This window comes from Pelobates fuscus, chromosome 11 (genome assembly GCF_036172605.1).
Source record: "Pelobates fuscus isolate aPelFus1 chromosome 11, aPelFus1.pri, whole genome shotgun sequence".
Classification (NCBI taxonomy): Eukaryota; Metazoa; Chordata; class Amphibia; order Anura; family Pelobatidae; genus Pelobates; species Pelobates fuscus.
The window spans coordinates 85133119-85151303 of record NC_086327.1 but is presented as its reverse complement, the minus strand read 5'-3'; the positions used below and the strand labels follow the sequence as shown (position 1 = coordinate 85151303).

Below are 18185 nucleotides of genomic sequence, written 5' to 3'. Positions count from 1 at the left end.
GGTGCATTATGATTACATGTTATTTTCTTATGACATCACGCAGACCTGTATCCAATCACTACACAGTACAGGGTACTTAACTTCCTGGTTTTTAGTCAATTGTCCTTTTGTGGTTTCTGTTTACTGGATAATGCGCTACCATTCTTGGTTTCTGTAACCCTGACCTTGGCTTGTTTCTCATTTCTGTGTACCTCTGTTATCCCTGACCTGAGCTTGTTAATGTTTATTCTGTGTGTGGTTGCAGACAGTCTGACTAATTTCTCAGTGCTAGCACAGTAACTTTAAGGATCGTTACACATACCTATCTTTTTTTCTCATTTATCGTTTTTATTGAGCAAATTTTACATCACATATCACGATAAACATTTCACAGTACAATACAGTACATCTGCGCAGACAGTACGTAGAGACGTCTTCGAATTAACTTTTGCGCCTGTACAGAAGGCCATTCATTGTTGGGTGGCAATAACTGTGATGCATACCGTATTGACATTGCTTGTCAGAATTTTCTAACTGGGAAAGGGATGGGTACAGAAGAGAAAAGGGATGGGGAAGGGGATGCCCTGGGTACATTCCATTGATTACTAACATTAGCATCTCAGCAACCTAGCGTTCCCTCCTCTGAACCTTGTTTTTCAATGTATGCCGTTTGCCATTTGCCATTTTCTTGTCTTCCCTACTTTACAGCCAACACTCCCATTCCCGGGTATACTTGTCAAGGCAACCTTTTATCTTACTAGCCATCTTTTCATATGCACTAATTGCATCCATTTTGGCGATAACAGTTTCTATTTGGGGAGCTTGCTTGCTCTTCCAGTTGCCTGCCAGAACTACCTTGGCCACCGTCAAGACATTTAGAATCACTTTTTTGTAGGGGTGTGTGTCTATATTTGGTATAATGTGTAATAGGTATTTTTCTGGTTGTAGGGGAATGCCTGTGTTAGCCCTGTGTGAAATTGTGGATTGGACCTGCTTCCAAAAGTTGTTCAAAATGGGACATGTCCAGAATATGTGGAGCAAGGTACCAGTGTCCGACTCACACCTCCAGCATAGGTTCACTGCGCCTGAGTACATGGTCGCCAATCTCTGTGGGACTAAATACCACCTCATAGTTATCTTACTGTATGCCTCCCACAGCGAGAGACTACTCGATGCCTGTTTGGTGTGCAGCAGAGCAGACTGCCACTCTTCTGGGGAGAATTGGCTACCTAGGTCTTTTTCCCATTTTGTCATATAGGGTATTTTTTCTGGTGCGTTACCTGCTATGATTGCGTTATAACAGACGGATAGCGGTTTCGCTAGCTTGTTTAGGGATAGGTGGTTTGGCTGGAGTGTTGGTGCGAAATTTCTAGCGGCTGTTTGCTTGTAATGAGTAAGCACGATATTCTTAATTCTTAAGTATCTAAATAGTTCTTTAGTGTCTAAACCTAACTCGCTTTGTAGGTCAGCAAAGTGTTTTATGTCATCGCCTGACATCAAGTCCTCTACCAGTACCGCTCCTTTACTTAGCCATTTTCCTATTTGTAGGCCTGGGGAATAGGCTGCTAGTGCTGTGATTGGCGCTTTCTTGAAAAGGTTCGCCGAGTCTAGCACCATCGGGCTCCAGGCTTTCCACGCCTTGAGCATGGTAACCGAGCAACGGATGTGCGGGCCTGTAGATGTTTGGGGCACGGCATTTGTCCACAAATAATGGGCAGTGTCATGTGTTTCAAGGCATGCGTTCTCCAATGACAGCCAGAGTGGGTTGTGTGAGGGGTTGTGATTTCTGAGAAGTCTTATTCCCTGCGCTAAGAAGGATGCTTTGTAGTATGCATTGATGTCGGGCATGCCTAGTCCGCCTCTAGCGTAAGGAAGTCCCAGGCACCCTTTAGCTACCCTTGGGGGTTTCCTTTTCCAAATGTGTGCGTTTACTGTGCTTTGGAATAGTTTGATCAGTGAGTTCGGAAGTGATATAGGCAGGGTCCTAAAAAGATACAGGATGTGTGGCAGTGTCATCATTTTGATAAGGTTGATACGGCCTAGCCAGGATGTATTCAAGCCTTCCCACTTTTCAAGGGTGTTCTTAATCTTGTGTATCATGGGATAGTGATTCTCTTTGGTCACATGCTGGAGGGTTTTTGTTAGTTTGACACCTAGGTATTGTATGGAGTTCGTGCGCCAGTCAAAGGGATTATGCGGTTTTAAAGTCCCCAACACAGTTTTCGACAGGTTTATTGGCAAGGCCTGCGTTTTAGTGACATTGTTTTTGTAGTATGAAACCTTCCCATAACCTACTAACGTTCTCATGAGTGAAGGCAAGGAGGACTCTGGTTTTGTGATAAATAATAATACGTCATCGGCAAACAGAGCTAGTTTTTTGGTGCCCCCTGGTGTTCTCAGCCCTTGTATGGTAGGATCCTGTTTCACTATCCTAATTAGAGGTTCTAAGCATAGAATGAAAATTAGGGGGGATAGAGGGCAGCCTTGTCTGGTGCCGTTACGTATGGCCAGTCTTTCAGAGATAAATCCTGTGCTAAATACCTTAGCTGAAGGGTTTTGATACAGTGCCATTATGCTAGATCTGAATGTCGGAGGAAACCCCATTCTGGTTAGAGTAAGTAGCATATACCCCCAGTGCAGTCGGTCAAAAGCCTTCTCGGCATCAAGTGCTAGTAAAAGTCCTGCCTGGTGTGATGTGTTTGCCCAGTCTATCAGGTTCAGGAAATGCCTAGTGTTGTCGCCGACTTGTCGGCCTTGGACAAATCCCGCCTGCTCCTCTGAAACGAGAGCTGGGAGGATCGGTTTGAGTCTAGAGGCAATGAGTTTGGCATAAAGTTTAGTGTCAGCATTCAGGAGTGAGATTGGGCGCAGGTTTGCGCAGTGTGTGGGGGGTTTATTGGGTTTGGGTAGTGTCACTATATGTGCTTCTAACATTTCTGGTGGCATGATTCCTGTCGATTTTATGTGGTTAAACATTTTGGTAAGGGGTGTGAGTACTTGTTTGGCCAGTTTGATGTAGTAATAGTTTGACATCCCATCCGGTCCCGGGGCTTTGTGTTTAGGCAGGGACCTAATTGCAGAATCCACTTCGTCCTCAGTGAAGGGGCTCTCCAGTTGTTCGCATTGCGTTTGTGTCAGACTATCTAGGGGAGCTTTGTCTAGGAAATGGCCTATCTCATCCTCTGTTGGTTGATGTGTGGCTAAGTCCTTGTCTAGTTGGTAAAGTGCGGCATAGTATTTTGCTAGTTCGTTCACTATGTCCTGAGGGTTATAAAGTTTGTCTCCTGTAGCAGAGGTTATGTACGGGATTTTGGATTGTAGTTTTGTCTGTTTCGCCTTGCTGGCCAATAGTTTCCCAGCTTTGTTGCCCATAATGTAGTACGATTGTTTTAACGACCTCAAGTGTTTTTCTGTGGTTGTGAGATGGAGGCTATGAAGTGTTGCGCGAAGTGTCATCAGTCGCGTGTGCGTTGCTAGTGTGGGTTTTGTTTTATTAATGTTTTCTGCTATGGCTAGTTCTTGCTCAGCTTTATGCAGAGCCGTGTTGTGGAATCGCTTTGTTCTAGCCCCTAATTGGATCAGTTCACCCCTCATGACCGCCTTATGGGCTAGCCATTGTGTGGTAACCGACGACGAGCACTGGGTATGGTCAGCAAAAAAGTCTTCTACCCGGGCCCTTAGTCTGCGGAGGTGCTCTGGGGTGTCCAGTAGGCTATCATTTAGGCGCCATGTACCCCTACCCCTAGCAGGATACGGGATACGCATTGTTATGACCAGTGGGGCATGGTCGGACCACGTTATCGGTCCTATGTGCGCTCTCGTGGCAAAGGGCAGTGTTTTGATGTCGAGTAGGCATAGATCTATTCTCGTGTAAGTTCTATGGACCGTTGAATAAAATGTGTAATCCCTCCCACTTGGCTTAAGATTTCTCCAGGTGTCATAAAAGTCATGTCCATGCATCAAGTCCTGAAGATGCAGGCCTAGTGAGATCGAGTGCTGTTGCGGGCGTTTGTCACCTTCTCTCCTAATGTCTACCTCTGGGTCCGGGGCACAGTTAAAGTCCCCGCTTATGATCGTGTGACCCACTTTAATCCCGTCAAGTTTTCTAAATACCTTGTTAAGGAAGGATTTTTGTCTGTCGTTGGGCGCGTATATTGAAGCTATAGTCACCGATAACCCGTTCAGGGAGCCCACTAGTATCAATAGTCTCCCGTCCTTGCTAGCATACTGTTTGGTTGGTGTGAAGGCCCAGTCTCTATGGAAATAGATGGCAACACCTTTGGCTTTGGTCGTGGACATAGCGTGGTAGCCTTGGGGGTATGACTTGATATTGAATGTCGGAGGTTTTGTGATACAAAAGTGCGTCTCTTGGAGACTCACAACTGCTGCTTTGGATTTGTTCATTTCTTGTACCACCAACCTCCTTTTATGGGGACTATTAAGGCCTTTAACGTTTAATGTTAATATAGTTAGGGAATCATCCATGATCTTGGTGTGAAACTATGCTGTACCAGGGCATTGGGGTAACATTCACGCCTTGCAACCAGGTGTAAGAAACTGTTCCAGGGCAAGGAGAGGGGGTGGAGTATAGAGTAAATAGGGGTGTGAAAGGGGGAAAGGGGTAACCAAAGTATGTACATAGCGCCTTTAAGAAAACTGGCGCTCTACGTGGGTGAGGTGCGAGCGGGCATACTTTTCCCCTCACACTGCTCATCCTGGGGTCGTACCTAGATAGTACGGCCGAGTGCAAACAGCCTAATTCCTTATAAACTTGAATTTACCCTAACAATCTGGGGTTTTAAACATATGTCCTTAAACAGTTGTAACAAATTCCCATACCCTTGTCCCACCATTCTCTTGACATTACACTGACATGAGGCATACTATCGTCTTGTCGCTCAGGTTGGGCTACCTTGTGCCCCCCTCGTGCTACAACCCATGAGGAAGCTGCGAGGCTCCGTACGTTATGTAGCCACCCCGAACCCTATCCTCGCGGGTGGTGCGAATTGGGTTAGCCCCGCACCATGGAGTCCCGCTACCTCGGTACTAGGGCAGAACAGGTATTATGCAGTTATTAACATGGTACAATATATACATACTCACGACCAGTTACGTTAGCATGTTAGATATCAGAAGAGTAGCCATGGGCCAGAGAGTCCTTTAATAGTTCAGTATTTGCCGTGGGATGGCGGCATGAGTTTGCCGGAGCAGAATCCAGAGTCTCAATACTTTCCACGTGGTGAGCTCGCCATCTGCCATTCCGCCTGCGGCCTTTTCGGAGTTGCTGTGTTCGAAGCGTCCTGTGGTGGTGGTGGTAACGGGAACAGGCCCCATTCCTTTAGCAAGCGCATTCCCACCTCTGGTTCGTTGACAGTGTGTGTTTTGGCATTCCTCCAAACGAGTAGCTTTGTCGGGTATCCCCATCGATATGGAATGTCGTTGTTCCGCAATGTCTTAGTCACATTGATGAACTCCCTCCGCCTGCTCATAGTCATAGCCGACAAGTCTGCAAATAGTTGAACGCTTGCATAAGGTTCAGGCAACGTGGCTATTTTCCTCGCCGCTTGCAGAAGGGAGTCTTTAGTCTTGTAATAATGGAACCTCGCTACCACGTCTCGTGGCGTGTCTTGACGTAGATTTTGCGGCTTCGGTAGCCTGTGGGCACGGTCCATCAGCCATTCTTGGTCCGATGTATATGGTACCAGGGACTTGCAGAGAGATAATAGGTAGTGAGGCAGTTGGTCTCTAGTTACACTTTCTGGAATTCCGCGGAAACGAACATTGTTCCTGCGGGAACGGTCTTCCATATCCGCCATCTTCCTTTTCAGGATTTGCTGATCTTCCATCAGAGACTGTACTGTGTCTGCCAGCGTATCATGTGCAGCACAGATATCGTCAGTGCGGGCTTCCAGGTTGTTAGTTCTTTCACCCAGATCCGCAATTTCCTTTTTAATGTCATTAGTGGCTTTCTTTAGGTCAGATTGCAGAATAAGCCTGAAGTCTTGCAACATTGCGTAAAGTTTCTTCTCTGTGACTGGGGCGTCGGTGTAGCGCTGCTCCTCGAGCTCTACATGAGGGCTTGAGGCCTGTGCCTCCTCCAGCTCCTCGCCGCCGCCATCTTGCGCCGGCCGCGACCGGTCTTTTTTCGTTGATCTGATCGAGTCCGTCAGCTTTGTCTGCTTCGCTCGAGACATGATAGGTAGGAGAGATAAGTTGCTTCAGTATTTCCCCTTTTGCTGGGGGTAAAAGCTGCTTTTATTCAGGCTGTGGCTGTTTCGGACCGGGAGCTCTCACTCCATGCGTCCGTTCACCTCGGCAGTTGGACACGCCCCCCCACACATACCTATCTTGATTCTACCTAGGTCTGTGTGTTAGAGTCAGGTCAGTTCTTACAACTTAGGGCAGGTAGGCATGCTACTTGCTCAAAAACACTAGCTGATGAACACTGTTGTGCAGATCATATGCACCAAATGGGGGATATGGTTTTGTTTTCAAAAACTATATTCAACTTTGAGTTTCCTCTACGGAGTTGGCCCCTTCCTTCATATGTCCATTCAAGGTCCTTTACAAGATTAAACTGTTCTCTTGTGCTCTGGTAGTGCCCAGAAATCTCAAGATCCTAAATGTTTTTCATACCTCTCTGGTAAAAGCCACCTCTCTGCAAGTACTATACCACTGTGATCTGTCCTCCTTCTCCTGTAATGGTTCATGGTTAAGGAGAGTACGAGTTTAAACGCATATTGAATCTAGGTGAACAGTACCATGTCCACTGGAAAGGCAAGGGTCTGGAATAATGTTCCTGGTTGTACATTTCTGATATCCATGTTCCCAGACTCCTTCTTCAATTTCATAGCCCTGATCTCAACAAACTAGGTGGTTCCTGCCCAATAACCTTTTTTAAAAGAGAGAGTAATGTCGCATTATCCACCTATTTAAAGGTGGGTTTTACCTTTCTTTTTGCACTGCATTAATCCCAGCAATCCTAAGAACTTGTAATACGCCATTATTCTTAGTTTTTCTTTTTCTCCATTTTATTTATATAGGTAACCCTAAGTTCTGTATGTTAGGCCTTATAGTATACTGACACTATGATAGAACTATTATAGTCCTGTAGGGGGCATAATGTCACCCTTCTATAAGTCTCCTGTGTTCAGGAGACACACTAGGAACTGGTATATACAACAATATAACACAACAAATACACCAAAGTGAGCACTCAATAAACAATACCTATATAGGAGGAGTAGAGTAGAGTGTCTGCAGAGATCTAAAAGGAATTTAAAGCAGACATTGTATTCTCTGTATGGAACCTGTGAAAAATGGAATAAAGGGAATAAAATTCACAAGTGTAGCGCTATATAAGGATCTATAGAATGTGACCCAAGATGCCTCTTCAGGCTTGGATATCCAGAAAAGTCAGGGATGCAGGAATCCCCAGGATAAAAACGTATTTGTTGAACAAATAAATAAATTAAATAACACTAAACAAAAACTGACCTATTTACCAATTCTGGTAAAAACCCACTAGCAGTAGAAGCTTTTTATTAGAATTGTCACCGAAATGCACAAAGAGATATTTGACCAGTGGCTGCAGGACCGCAGGAAAGTCTCAGTGAGGAATAAAAGGGGTAGGACTCATTTTTACAACTGCTCATAAAAAAAGAGACAGTGACTGGGTTCAGAACCAACGTAGTGCCTGTGAGAAGAGAGATGGTTGAAACTTGTATAAATGGGGTTCTCAAGTTCAACAAATCCGGTAACCAAAAGAGAAAGCACTGCAGACCCATTCTGAATGCACTTAAAACATTGTTCAGGGTACTGAACCGAGGTGACCAAGGGAGCCATTGCCTATATACTCTGCTTAAATACTCCTTACAGCCAGCACAAGTTTTTGTTTTTATTTTTGTTCTAAAGCACTCAGTCTACTCGTTTACTGACCCTAGAAGGTATTACTCATGTCCTCGGGTGGCTACCTTAAGATGGATGTCTCAAGGCACAGTTCTTCAGCCCTAACTCCTTAGACTTATACTAGAGCTTATACTACAATATCACTTACAATTGTGCAGTTTATCAGATAGGCCATGCAAACGTATTATATGCCATTTGAATCGTTTCATGTAGCTATCGTGGCTTGGCAAGTTTTGCTTGTACATCTATGCACAACTAAAATAAATAGATGATTTTATATATTTTCATTAACAACTTCCACCACTTTCATATACTACTTATATTTTCTTTGTCACCCATGGGTTGATGGTGATGGCAGCCCAATTGAAATTTTTTTTTTTTACTTGTTTATTTTTGAATTGCTTGGAGTATCTAAAACACAGGCATAGCAACACAATTTCCCAATGGACACTTCGCATGGTTTAAATACTATAGGTCGCACGTAGGAATAATTCATTAGAGGCACAATGTGCCCACAAGCATTAGTGGATTCCTAGACGTAGCAGTAGTAGGAGATGTAGATGTTAGGTTTAATATAGGTGCCAGCCGCAGAAAACAGGACCCTATTTCAGTGCTCATATGTGAGTTTTTTTTCATCTCTGCCATTATGAAATTAATAATACTACAACTTTGTCGAGGTTAGTATAATTTTGTAGATTTTTTATTCACAACTAATTTGAAAATAACAACACTTTTTTTAAATGAAGTCTAAATAGTAAAAAAAAAAAAAAAAAAAAGATATTTATTTTAAGTTTTACTTTTAGGGTCCACATTTCTTTTTATTTTGTTAGTTACATTCATGATTAACTCCCTTCCCCCTTTTTTTCTTAGTCCTGCACCTTCAGAAATAGCTTGCGACATATAATGATTAGTACTGTATATGGTAATTATCAATCTTATGCTGGCTACTATTTATTTAAAATCCTCCATTTATTTCTGATGCAGACTTTCACTAAACATCTGTGTGTTCCCACCTCTCATCTCTCTAGTTCCCTTTAATTATTATTATTATTATTATTATGATATTTATATAGCGCCGTCAAATTCAGCAGCGCTTTACAGTGGGTGGACGAACAGACATGTAGTTGTAACCAGACAAGTTGGACACACAGGAACAGAGGGGTTGAGGGCCCTGCTCAATGAGCTTACATGCTAGAGAGAGTGGGGTAAAGTGACACAAAAGGTAAGGATAGTATTAGACTAATGACAAGAGAGGAATCAGTCGGGCGCCTGATCCGTAGCCTGTCTGAAGCTAATCAAATACAAACAGCAGAGTTCATCAAAAATTGATGCATTCAGATTGTATGGAGAAAAATCTATTTTATACCAATAATTTGTATCATGTGTACACTGATAAATATAGATTAGTTGTGTACAGACCAAAGGTCCATCACTGTAGAGATGCAGACAGATAAGCAAAATCAATGCTAAATTGATTGTATTTCACAGATTGATCTGAAATGTACTCTATTACAAAAACATCTGTCTTTTCAAGGGAGTGTGGATTCATTTTGCCAAAGCTTCCTGTTTGTCTGACATTTTTTCTGTACTGTAATGGGTACAGTAAGCAATCGAAAACAGCAGTAGACTGTGCGTAGAGAGAAACCGAATAACCAACGGGTCGCATACTACAAAATGCCCTATGAGATAAAATGTTAACTATTTATGATGAAAATAAAGCATTGTACACTGCTCCTCAATAAAGAACATTCTAATAGTCAAATTCTTAATAATAGTAAATAGAAACTGTATCAGTATGAACTCTAGGGCAGATTCGCAAAAAAAAAAGTAACAGAGTAATAAACTTTAATGATTTTTTACAGAGCCTAAATTTCATGGTAATAAATAGGATTTATGATAGCTGTTTATGAGTAAATACAGATTTTAAAAACTTGTGATAACAAAACAATAAGAGCTATTGAGGGGTTGTCTCTATCTATTCTATAAAATAACCCTTGGAATGCTTTAATAACCCTAGCCAAGTAAATTAAAATAGCTACCCTTGAACAACATTAGGATTATATTGATTTTCTTAGAACTGATGCCAAAAAGGCTTGAGCTGCAATATGCTGCAGATTAAATTAATTTCTGTCAACATGCAATAGCTATTATTACGGGTTGATTTTTCTCTACTTGTTTTAGTCTGATCCATTCTCGTTAGTCATGATGCTTCTGGCAATTAAAACACACAGAGCATGGTGGTAATTAATACAGAAAAAAAGCAACTGCAAAAAGCAACATAAATATAAACTGTAAAAAGAACAAAATTTCCAATAAAGGTAATTCTGTCCTATTTTTTTCAATTTTTCAAGTATTAATACACGTTTCATGGATTCTTTTCATTAACAGTGTAAAAAAAAAAGGAAAGACAGTGCAAGTACAGGGAATATTTAGAAACTCATTTAGTTCAATATAACACAACTGGGGTTTTCACTAGTGTGAAGTGTCAAAAATGCAAAGGGAATTACACATTTTAGACAATCTTGTAGAAAACAATATTAGAATGTCTATGAATTTTTCACACTCAGAATTCAAACTGTTTTAATTTTTTTTCAGGTACCATGATTGTAGAATTTAAGATTTCCACTTAGATATTTCTGACTGATTATATGTATTGGCCCTGTCCTTTCAACCCTATTTATCTACGTGATAGATTTAATTTTGCATTTCAATGCTATGCAAAAGGTAATATTTGTCCTATAAATCCCCACGTATCTTCCGCTTAATATATATTTGGTTTTATTTATGTTTTGTTTTTTGTTTTTTAAATCAGTTCAGCTTGTTTACACACAATCTGCTATTGAATTGTATCTTTGGAACTAGGTGAATTACGTTTCAAAATGTAATGCAATTAATAAGTAATTTCAAAAATGTTTCTGTATGAAAGTATGGTAATAAGGATGTTACCCTTAAATCTGTTTATGTCCTCAGATGTCATCTATTGAAATATCCAGATATGAAAATCAGACAGCAGTAAAATATTTTACCCTTCTGGGTTATTCATCATATTCATCCGTCATATGTTTTTTGATTTTTTGTTTTTACATAACCATTCTTATTGGCAACTCCTGTATTTTTACCATAGTAAAATTTGATTCCAGCCTCAACACTCCAATGTATTTTTTCATAAGTAATCTCTCACTTTTGGACATCTGCTACTCCTCTGTCACTCTTCCAGTAATGTTTTCCAATTGTATCTCTGGAAACAGAAAGATTTATTTCAGTAAATGTATTATGCAGTTGTATTTGTTTGTATCTTTAGGTGGAGCGGAGTGTATCCTACTAGCTGTGATGGCATATGATCGCTTTGTTGCTATATGCAACCCTTTGCGTTATTTGATAGTGATGCACAACCGACTCTGCACAAGCCTTGCCGCTATGTCTTGGCTAAGCGGTTTCTTAAACTCTATCCTTCATACGATTATGACATCTAATCTTTCCTTCTGCTGGCTCAATCAGGAAATAAATCACTTTTTTTGTGATGTACCTCCACTCATACAGGTAGCTTGTAACCCCACACAGACCAGTAAAATATTACTTTATGTGGTCAGTGTGTTCCTGGGAATAAGTCCCTTTCTCTATATTGTCATATCATATGTCCATATCATCTCCACAGTTATTAGAATAAGTTCTTCTGATGGGCGGGGAAAAGCCTTTTCTACTTGCTCGTCTCATCTGATTGTTGTGACTGTATTTTATTTGACAGCAAACTTTAATTACGTGGGGCCAACCTCTGGTTATTCTCTGGAAGTCGAAATATTTGCTTCTTTGTTGTACAGCATTTTAACTCCTCTTTTAAACCCAATTATTTACTGCTTGAGAAACAAGGAAGTAAAGAATGCCTTGGGAAAAACATTTAGGAGAATTTATTTTAAGACTTATAAGTAAAATTGCAATTTTGTTAATAAAGTCTAACAAATGTAGGAATGAGCATGGATTGCTGCTTGAAGATGAAGGCATGCTCTAAGGTAGAGTCAAAATGTTTTCCGTTTTCCATTTATGTCCCAAGATAAACTTTTGACAAAGACCTCTGCATAGGCCGACAAAGACCTCTGCATAGGCCAAAACGTTGCTCTTTCTGTTTTAATAAAAGCTGCTTTTGAGAAATCCTGAGTGCCTGGACCTGATTTACTTCTTATCGACTAAATTGGGATTTGCCAACCCTGGGCCTGAAGCATCTGGATTCTCCTGCAAGAGTGCGGTATCCGTTGTTTGACTTACCAACACAAGTTTAATAAACATTTAGATGATCAGATTCCCAGTGCTGTGTGATATCAGAGGTAATGCCCACTGCTTGAAGGTTAAAGGACCACTATAGTGCCATGAAAACATACTCGTTTACCTGGCACTATAGTGCCCTGAGGGTGCCCCCACCCTCAGTGACCCGCTCCCGCCGGGCTCTGGGGAGAGGAAAGGGGTTAAACTTACCTCTTTCTCCAGCGCTGGGCGGGGAGCTCTTCTCCTCCGATCCTCCTCCTCTCCTCCCATTCAGCTGAATGCGCACGCGCGGCAAGAGCTGCGCGTGCATTCAGCCAGTCTCATAGGAAAGCATTATCAATGCTTTCCTATGGACGCTTGCATGCTCTCACTGTGATTTTCACAGTGAGAATCACGCAAGCACCTCTAGCGGCTGTCAATGAGACAGCCACTAGAGGATTTGGAGGCTGGATTAACCCATTTATAAACATAGCAGTTTCTCTGAAAAAAATGGGTTAACCCTAGCTGGACCTGGCACCCAGACCACTTCATTAAGCTGAAGTGGTCTGGGTGCCAAGAGTGGTCCTTTAAGGGGATTCATGAGTTCTGGATCTCAAAGGGGAACAGAGTGGGGAAGGTAGTTACAGAATGGATAGGGGAATGCAAGAGGGGAAAAAAGGGGGGATATATGAGCAGGGCAAGAGACAACAAGAGAAACCAACAGATCAATCATAAACTGTACAAAGAGCCTCAAATGGAACAAAGTGAGGAGTCGTAAACTGCGCAGCTAAATGTCAAGTATCCTTGTATATTGTCTTTGCAACTCAATTATTATGTACTATTACTCTATAATCTGTTCATACTGTTTTAGTGAATATCAAGGTAGCCTTACATGTCATCTTGAATTATCTACAAAAAGTATTCGAAGACACTTAAAAATGAAATATGTTGTACCCCCCTTGTTATTTGAAAACAATAAAGAACAAATTGAAAAAAATAGTGAAATATGTTGTTATTAAGGCAGACTGGCATATAATGTAACTGTGATGCTGCAACATGTATCAACCACACAAGAGTTCTAACAGTTAACTCAACATTACAACTGAACAAAGAATCTGGCAACAGCCGCCATGAACAAAATGGCTGCTGATCTCATGGTCATTTTACAACAATTGCATTGTAAGAGTCTATGTATGATGTTCACCCTGCAATCAAATTCAGTCAGCAGCAGGACCCCAAGCAAGGTATGTTAACATAAAACTTATGACATGCATGTGTGTGTTCGTTTCTGTGTGTAACTCTGTGCCATTGTTATTGGGTGTATATGGCAGTCTGTGTGTCACTGTGTGTATATGGCAGTCTGCGTATCTGTATCTGGATATAGCAGCAAATGAGATTTCTGGTGCTTGGTTCCTTATACGTACAGCAGTTGAACCTTCCCAAACCAGAGACTTTTCTTTCTGGTCATTGATACAAATAGAACAGGGAATGTAGGGAAGCAGCGCTTAAAGGACCACTATAGTGCCAGGAAAACAAACTCGTTTTCCTGGCACTATAGGGTCTTTAGGTCCGTCCCCCCCCCCCCCCCCCTCAGGGTCCCATTCCCGCTGGGCTCAAGGGATTAAACACTTACCTTTCTCCAGCCCCGGGCTCGCTCTGCGCTGGGGAACTCTCCTCCTCCTCTCAACGTCAGCACTAAATGCACAAACTGCTATGTTTACAGCTGCAGGGTTAACACTAGAGGGACCTGGCACCAAGACCACTTCATTGAGCTGAAGTCCCTTTAACAAATAAAATCCTTGTGTGGAATCCAATGGAGCCAATATAAAAGAGAAAACAAAATGGGACAGGAATACTAATATAGTGTAGTATGTCTATAAAAGCAGAGGCAGAATACAAAGAAAAATATTGCATCCACACTTTTTTGGAGCTAAAGATTAGCTCCAGATCACAGCGTATGGATAGTACAATCCCCATCTATGGATGTCAGGATATATTTAACGCTTACAAACTACACCATATATATTTTTTTTTACTTTACAGATTTGGTTATAGAGTGTTTTACTCAGGTTGTATAATATTTTTCTATAATTCACCTATTCGGTGTTTGGTTATTTCTAGCTTGTATTCATGTAATGTTCCTAGGACCCTTTTTGGTTTTCTGTTTTGCGTTAAACTATTCTAGTGCCTTGAAAGGGAACACTTTTTTCCTTAAAGGGTCCACCTGTATTCTGGGAGCATATAGTGATTGATTTCTGTGTATTTTATTTTAAAATTGTCTATGCATACTTTTTTGTTGTTCAAGATTTTCAGTAGCCAAACCTCCATTAATTTATGGGATGTGAGACATACATATTCTGCTTCTGCTCCGGAAACAAGCAGTCCTGAAGCACATATGTTTTTATTAAAACCAATTTGTCCGAAAAAAATACAAAATAAAAAAAAAAAGGATGGTCAAATTCTAGCCATATGGCAGTTTGGCTTGTCCAAATTTTTTTAACGTATAAAAGATTCAGGAAAACAAATCACTCAAACAAAAAGGAAACACAAAAGAAGAAAAATCACTAACCTACAAAATATATACTTAATATAAATAATATGTATATATTTTGCAATGCACAGATAGACACATTTTCACACTATTTTTGGTTCAACGTTCAAATGACAAAAAGTAACCAATATCGTGCAAAAGAAAAGCAACAGTAAAAAAATCTATATTTATTTTATTATACATTTATTTAATATATAATGTATAAATGTATAAATACAGACTTTTTTGCTGCTCCACTTTTTTTCCACTATTGGGTCACTTCTCACTTGATCTGTGGATAAAAGTCAACATTTGGTGGCTGTCCCCTATCCATCAATAAGACAAATGCTTGTCCATTCTGCGAGTTGCTTGTTTCTTAACTAGTCTATTAGGTGGTTGGAAAATTGGGAATTCAGATAATTATCTAAACAAATAACAAAACAAACCTCTAAGTCCATTAGAAATTAACTAAAGGTCAAAGCCAAATAATCACCCCATATGCTCATACACGGAGAATGCACAGTGCCACAAATGCTAGGTAGTAAAACGAAATAGAGAAATAAACCACATAATCTGGATATTTACAGAGCTCTAGATTTCAGTATATTTAAAACAATCCAAGGTTTTCTTGTACTGCTAGGCCTTATTTGGCATTTTATTTAAAATTCAAGGTTTTGTCTGATTAACTCCAATTTTCTTGCTGTAAACGAGGGCATCTCTGCAATATTTTTTATACTGTTTTTTGTTTTACAGTTCTTATTGTTACAATGTTAAACTGACTTTGTATCCCTCTCTGTCTCATCCTATTATATTGACAATAAAAACTCTATATAAATAAAGATTGTCAATATGCATTATATATACATTGGACACAGAATAGCTGAGGGATTTGACTGAGAAATATACATGACAGCTTTTCCGTGAACTCTTCATGCCTAATTAGTACATCGTGCATTTGCACCCAAACGTTTAGTCGATAATTGATTGGTCCATGGGTGACCTACATACAGTAATATTATGTAATTGAATTTCACTAATATCAGCGCACCCTACCCATTTACCAGTGTTGTATGCAGTATATTACCTTGTAATCATTCTTATTATCCTGTGAAAGGCGTGCAAAAGCCCATTCCTTTTACCAGGTATGGATACATCTTCTTGAAATTCTGCATGTCATTTTGTAGGGGGCATGCAAATGCTCATTTCTTATTACAATACTTTCATTATAGGGGTTCTATAATCCTATTCATGCATCTATTTCGTGAGGGAGATATGGTACTCGTATCAGAGCCCAGTTGGGGTCTCCACCCATCTAAAAATATCAGCTAGTAATTATAGAACGCAAAATGTCTGCCCTTAAAGATTTGCACACACTATTTTCACTTACTACACTTGATTTAGTCAAGTTCTTGTGACAGTTTTGACAGCTATCATACATGACCCACCATGATACATGATACTGCTACGTTTTCAATACAATAATGCCGAAAGTCAATTACCCACAATTCAATCTATCCCTAGCAATGCGTGTCCCCTATTAAAGGTGGCCCATCATTTCTTTCTTCTATATTTCATTAGCAGATTTGCAGAAAGTGTTATTATTATTATTATCTAATTATTTATATAGCGCCAACAAATTCCGCAGCACTTTACAATGGGTGGACGAACAGACATGTAGTTGTACCAGACAAGTTGGACACACAGGAACAGAGGGGTTGAGGGCCCTACTCAATGAGCTTACATGCTAGAGGGAGTGGGGTAAAATGACACAAAAAGGTAAGGATAGTATTAGACTAGTGACAGTTGCAAGAGATGAATCAGTCGGAAGCTTTTAACAGTTTAATTGATACGCTTTTATGAAGAAGTGGGTTTTTAATGATTTTTTGGAAGGAGTGGAGACTGGGTGAGCATCTAACAGAGGAGGAAAGTGAGTTCCACAGGAACGGTGCAGCCCTCGATAAGTCTTGAAGGCGAGCATCAGAGGTGGGAGTAGGAATTAAGATAGACATAAGTCTTCAGCAGAGCGTAAGGGCCTAGACGGGACATAATTGTCTCTTAGGGAAGATAAATAGGTGGGAGCAGCATTATGTAGAGATTTGAAAGCAAGAACCAGAATTTTAAATTGAGCCCTATATCTTACATTAAGCCAATGTAGGAACTGACAGAAGGGTGAGGCGTGGGATGTGCGGGTGGACAGGAAGATGAGCCTCGCCGCCGCATTCATTATGGACTGTAACAGCGCAAGATGGGAGCACGTGAGACCACTGAGTAGCAGATTACAGTAGTCAAGGAGAGAAAGGACAGTGGAATGGACCAGCACCTTAGTCGCATCTGGCGTTAAGTAGGGTCAGATGCGCACAATGTTTTTGAGATGGAAGCAACAGGATTTGTCGATAGACTGAACGTGAAGGAGAGGTTGGAGTCAAAGAAAATACCTAGGCAGCGAGCCTGCGTGGTGGAGCTGATGGTAGCACCGTTGACTTGGAGGGATACAGACACAGGAGTGGCAACACCTGAGGGAAGAAAGACCAGAATTTCAGTCTTGGTCAAGTTGAGTTTAAGGAACTGGGCAGCCATCCAGTTAGAAATAGCAGAGAGGCAGTCAGAGACACTAGTCAAGAGGGACAGGGAGAGATCAGGAGTGGACAGGTAGATTTGCGTGTCATCAATATATAAATGATATTGGAAACCAAAGGAGCTAATGAATTTGCCAAGGGAGGCAGTATAGATAGAGAACAGTAGGGGATCAAGGGCTGAACCTTGGGGGACACCAACAGAGAGGAGTTGGGGAGAAGAAGCAAAGCCAGAGAAAGAAACACTGAAAGAGCACTGGGAGAGGTAGAAGGAGCACCAGGAGAGAGCAATATCTTGTAGACTGATATTGCGGAGGATGAGAAGAAGCTATTGATGATCAACAGTGTCAAAAGCTGCAGACAGGTCAAGGAGAATTAGGATAGAGTAGTGACCACGAGATTTTGCAGCGAGTAGATCATTGAATACTTTTGTCAGTGCCGTTTCCACAGAGTGCTTGGTGCGGAAACCAGACTGAAGCGGTTCTAGCAGAGAGTTGGACTCGAGGAAATCTGTCAATCTTGCATAGACAACTCTTTCAAGGATCTTAGATGCAAAAGGCGGTAGCGAGAGAGGACGGTAGTTGGACGGAGAGTTAGGGTCAAGGTTGGAATTGGGTTTACAGTTGCATGTTTGAAGGGCGATGGAAATATGCCAGAGGAGAGAGAGAGATTGAGAATTTTAGTGAGAGGTAGAGAAAGAGAAGAGGGCAGAGTTCGGATGAGATGCGAGGGAATTTAGGGAGCAGGTGGTGGGGCGGGAGGACTGGAGCAGAGCAGAAACTTCTTCCGCTGTAGAGGGTGCAAATGAACATAGAACAGCAGAGGGAGTGAGGTTAGGGGATGTATCGTAAGGGGAAGAAGAAAAATGAGAGATCTCTTCCCTGATTGTAGAGATCTTGTCAGTGAAGAGAGTTGCAAAGTCTGAGGCGGTCAAGTTAGTAGGTGGAGGAGGAACAATA

At 41.2% G+C, this 18185-nt stretch overlaps 2 protein-coding genes across 2 annotated transcripts in view; one reads left to right on the top strand and one right to left on the bottom strand.

The window, feature by feature from the left end:
* ZBTB45 (zinc finger and BTB domain containing 45) overlaps window positions 1–18185 on the bottom strand; it is a 191584-nt gene that overhangs the window by 47594 nt on the left and 125805 nt on the right. The window lies entirely within an intron of this gene.
* Window positions 10858–11892, top strand: LOC134576896 (olfactory receptor 5V1-like). Its single transcript, XM_063435574.1, has one exon. It carries the CDS (start codon window positions 10858–10860, stop codon window positions 11812–11814), a length of 957 nt encoding a protein of 318 aa, XP_063291644.1. The 3' UTR covers window positions 11815–11892.